General features: G+C 33.4%; 1 protein-coding gene and 1 long non-coding RNA gene across 2 annotated transcripts; both read right to left on the bottom strand.

Moving 5' to 3' along the window:
- Positions 1-833: 833 nt before the first annotated feature.
- On the bottom strand, positions 834-2,511 carry LOC110693448 (thymidylate kinase-like). The gene is made up of 4 exons (XM_021870562.1): positions 2,426-2,511; positions 1,763-1,874; positions 1,358-1,417; positions 834-950 (listed from the first exon to the last, which is right to left on the bottom strand). Exons 1-4 carry the CDS (start codon positions 2,509-2,511, stop codon positions 834-836), a joined length of 375 nt encoding a protein of 124 aa, XP_021726254.1.
- Positions 2,512-2,747: 236 nt separating this feature from the next.
- Positions 2,748-3,502, bottom strand: LOC110693293. Its single transcript, XR_002505573.1, has 3 exons — positions 3,069-3,502; positions 2,881-2,982; positions 2,748-2,795 (listed from the first exon to the last, which is right to left on the bottom strand). It is a non-coding gene; the product is annotated as an uncharacterized LOC110693293 (long non-coding RNA).
- Positions 3,503-4,969: the final 1,467 nt, after the last annotated feature.

Here is a 4,969-nt window from a genome sequence, read left to right as displayed (position 1 = left end):
CCTTTATAAAGGAGCGACGCGAATGACTTTTTTGATAAACTTATTTTTTGTCATTTGCGTCGCTCCTTTATAAATAAGCGACGCAAATGACTCTTCTGACAAACTTATTTTTTGTTATTTGCGTCACTCTTTTATAAAGGAGCGACGCAAATAACTCTTCAGATAAACTTATTTTTGGTTATTTGCGTCACTCCTTCATAAAAGAGCGACACAAATGACTTTTCTGATAAACTTATTTTTAGTCATTTGCGTCGCCCCTTTATAAACAAGCGACGCAAATGACTCTTCAGATAAACTTTTTTTGTTATTTGTGTCGCTCCTTTATAAACAAGCGACGCAAATGACTCTTCCAATAAACTTATTTTTTGTTATTTGCGTCACTTGTTTATATAGGAGTGACGCAAATGACTGAGTAGACAATACAAAACTTCTGTATTTGCGTCACTTGTTTGTTTAATGAGTGACGCAAATGAGGTGAATTTTTTCTTTTAATTATAATATAATAATTGCCTTGTATATGTTTGTAGTACCTGTTTTCCTAGGTATAAAGTAATATGCTAACGCTAATATAATTGAAATTAAAATGCAATATTATTGAATAATGCAAATGTAAATTTCGGCAGAGTCTCCTTTGTAATTGGGCCTACCCATAAAATTTCCAAACCATGTTTCTTAAACAAATCAACGTATAATACAACTCCAACTTCTAGACTTAAACTTAAAGGTAGAAGTACCTCAACAGCTCAACCTAGAGTTCAAAACGTGGTAACTACTGATTACTGACTATAGTATACAATTTCGCCCAAGCGAGCAAGAGGCATATGGCAGCTTGCCTATTGTGACCAGAAGTGAGACAGAGCCCTTCCATTTTTGCAGGCCGCAACACACTCAAGCACATATTCTCTAAACTTCTTCTGGACTTCTTCCATTGGCAAGCAGGCATCAACCATCTGTTATCATTCAGCATCGTATGAAAATCTAGATGGCATTATTACGGAATTTGATGAAACAGCAACTATCTCACATAATCTAGTTAAAAAACATAATTTACAAAAATAAAAAGAACATTGCAAGAAACTGGAACATGTTTAAGTAAAAGAAAATTAGTATAACCTGCACTACATAATATTGCAGGCATCAATATAATGACACTATGCAAGATAAAGTCACCACTGTCAAACCTATTAACCTTACAGCCTTACCAAAATTGTACAGTCTGATGCAAGCTATGAAAAAACTAAGATTTGGTTTAACAGCCATGTCTCAGATCTTACCAAATAAATTGTACGCCCCATAAATTCTTATCACTGAAACTAAAGGCAAAATTCCTATCATGCCTATTTGAATGAAAGTATACCTCTGGTGATATATCAAGGTATAAGACCATGTCTGGAGCCATCAATCCTATCTCTGGTGCCTGCAGAAAGAGAATTGTGATCATATTGCGACTAAATAGAGATATGCCTGAGTGAACTGGTTGATTACTAAGAGTTGGAATCTTCAAAGCAAGTTGTCAACATACATCACACTCACTCGGAGATGGGTTTTCAACAACTGTAATTACTATATATTATTTCCTTATATCAACCATTCTCTCTTTACATAATGCTTCATAGAATGCCATTGTTACCAAACCAAAAGAGTTAAACAATACTTTTAATCCTTACACTTTCACAAGTCATGGGATTTTGAAAACTCAGTAACCAATTTTATAGAACATTCAACAGTCACTTAAACAGAGATCGTGGTGATAACATTTTACCTTACACCAATCAAAATCAAGGCCTTTGGAAGAAGAGAAATCCACACCGGAGTATGAATAACGATCTATAATGAGGGTAGTCCCAGATTTCAACTTTTCTTCCATCATGGATCTGTAATTGTAGATGACAAAGTCAACAACTAAACAAGCATATCACCAAAAAAACAGATTCATGAAGAAGTAAAGTTTACAACTTTAAATCACATTCTGAACTCCTGTCCCAATATACTTGTATATATTTCAAAATCTCAGGGGAATAAAGACAGTTTTTTAAAAGTAATCTATCATAATTCCAACTACAATCTCCAGAATGTAATATAACCGAGAACGAATTACCCAAATTAACCAATAAATAACAACATAGAAAGGAATTAGATTCAGCTAAACATAACATCAAACACATGGTATGCAACTCACAAATTATGTATAAAAAAACAATCATAAAAAGAAAAAAGAAACAACCTTTTCTCCCAACGATTAGCACTAAACAAAAGATGAATAGTATGATCATCCAAATTAGATTGATTGGAAAGATAAGCAGAGATCATCTGCCCAACAGCAGTATTTTGATCCGGAAGCCGCCATAACTCAGCAGAACACCCAATACTTTGCAAGTGAGAGAGAAGCTGAATACACTAAGAGCTCTTTCCACTTCGATCTAACCCTTCTAATACAACCAAAACACCTCTTGATTGTAAATTGGGGTTTAGGGCAGAAACTTCAATTTTCTTGGAAGAATCATTCTCCATTTTTGTAGCAAAAATTGAACAATTTAATTGAAATTTCACATCCTGGTTTCTCCTCTGTGCTCCTGCAAAGTGCACCCGAGAAACAACTCAGATCAATATTTTGGTAATTAATATCAAAATCATAAAGGAAGATAACTAGGCATAAATTATACATCATTAGTAGTTATTGCTTGTGAACTTCACTGTCATATCTTTTCCTTGTCATCTTACATGTAAACGGACTATTAGGATCCACACCAAGCTGTGAAATTTCCAAACCATGTTTCTTAACCAAATCAACGTATCTGAAAATTCAATAAAAAAAATGACAAAAGTTCTGTACTGAATAGCTCAAGACATTAGGGGATATGATGCAGAAAGAGTGCTAACTTTTCAGAATCAAAATTATCCACTCCCAAATCTTCGTCCAAGATAAATATGTAATCATATGGTGCCACAATGTCAGGATGTAGAAATCGTTTTGCATACCACCTTTAACCATACAATGAAAGAACGGATCAGTATGATAAAATTGATAATTAATCTGACCCAATTGCCTTAAAAACTAGAGTACTAACCATTTCGCACTAGTTTGCAAAATTACCAAGCAGAGACACAATTATGAATCATGTAAGAATAGCCAAAGTTTGCAAATAAAGCTTATTCAGCACACTCATTAATCTTCCCTGAATTCTGGCTTTCCACAATCTTCAGAATCAAAGACTTGTTTTAATCCAAGTACTACCAAGATTTAAACCAACCAAAATTTAGAAATCAATAAGAAAAAAATATTTCCAGATGAGAACTAACCAAGCAGTATATATAGATGAAGCGGCTAATAGACTAAAATCATAAGTGAATTAATGTAACAAAGGATGAATATGTCATGCATAACCAAAGTGTATTACAGTACATATCAATTTTTACTTAAGCGTAAGGATCAAATGATCTGCAATTAGCAATGTTTTAGAATCTACCCCGGTAGCCCTAGACTAAGATAAAAAGCAATGCATACAACACCATTCCCTTATATAATTTCGTATGTATTAATTGTTTTATCAATGATCATTTGATTCACAATAACTTCCTTTTATTCAACCATTTACAAGGGAACATACGGATTCTCCATTTTAATGAATCGGAGATGACAGTTGTTCATGCTTGAGACTTACAAAATAAAAATTGAAAATAATAATAATAATAATTCTGGGTTTTTTCCTCCAGATTTAGGCCTTCAAAAGTAGCTTAACAGATAAGAAAACTTGATACTAGGTTTAAAAACAAGTTAAAAACCATCATCACTAAAAACCACTAGTTAAAAAAGTACATTTACACTATTTTTCATTATTAGCCAAATAGTCATAACATTAGTTGAGTAAGAAATACTGACATTGCCTCCTTTTCAATAAAGGTTTAAACTAAATTTCTAATACCAGCAAAACAAAAAGGTGTTACAGAACTGATGAATATGTGAAGACCATTACAGGAGCCGACACCTAAAGCTTCATTACAGTAAATTTTAAGTTTGCTACACTTCAATGATTACACTGACATTTTATACTTCCATTTATATTTATATTTATATTTATATTTTCATGTTAATTCTTGAATTGCTTGTTGTGGTCCAAGTTCAGAAAAGGTTCAATTTCCAACTGCCGGAAAAGTTTGGACCAAAAGGCAGATCTTAGGCCAGGGGTTGAACCATGCTCTTAAGGTATGTTGAACAGCATGCCAGCAATAATCAAGCTGCATGACAGTATGTATGATGGATATCGACTTTTCGATGCTTACAAATGCGAGCACGTAAACCTTAATCATCTGTTAGGCTAATTACAACTAAGATAGACATAACAATGTATCACTCGACTGAAGTGCTCGTTCAGCATGCTTCAATGACTAAACCCGAGATCATAATGGACTTTTTAATTGCAATTAAGGCAGAGGTGAGTGGGGGTAAATCACGTTTTCCACTTTTAATTGGTTATACTCAACAAGGTTACCTAAAGAGTTTAGAACCTTGAAGCTAAGGGTAATAATTAAGCATGTGATGATTAATTATTCAACCAAGAGTTACAATATTTGTAATCAGTAAAGAGTTTACTCACCTTGAAAATGTAATGGTTGATGGTAGGGCCTCATTCCGGTTAATATTGCACAAATAAAGGATCTTGGAATCACTTAAAATTCAATTGGGATCAATTAATTATTGAATAAAGTGTTTTAAAGTTACCAAATGAATGCGTTGATGGTAATTTAATTTTAATTAAACATAATTATTAAACATTGCCTTATTTTGACATAGATGGGTAGCCGTAACAATGTTGACAATTCTTTACCTCCAACGATGATAACAAGGCTTAACTTTATCAACTTCAACGATTGGGAAAGCGAATTTAGAAGTGTTCTAAGGAACGAAAATCTTGAATTTCGTTTAGACTTACCAATCGAGGGCAGATTTAGTCCAGGCATGACTCTTGAG

Source organism: Chenopodium quinoa, unplaced genomic scaffold, assembly GCF_001683475.1.
Source record: "Chenopodium quinoa cultivar QQ74 unplaced genomic scaffold, ASM168347v1, whole genome shotgun sequence".
Taxonomy (NCBI): Eukaryota; Viridiplantae; Streptophyta; class Magnoliopsida; order Caryophyllales; family Amaranthaceae; genus Chenopodium; species Chenopodium quinoa.
The sequence above is the reverse complement of the archived record's forward strand: the minus strand, read 5'-3'. Positions and strand labels throughout refer to the sequence as shown.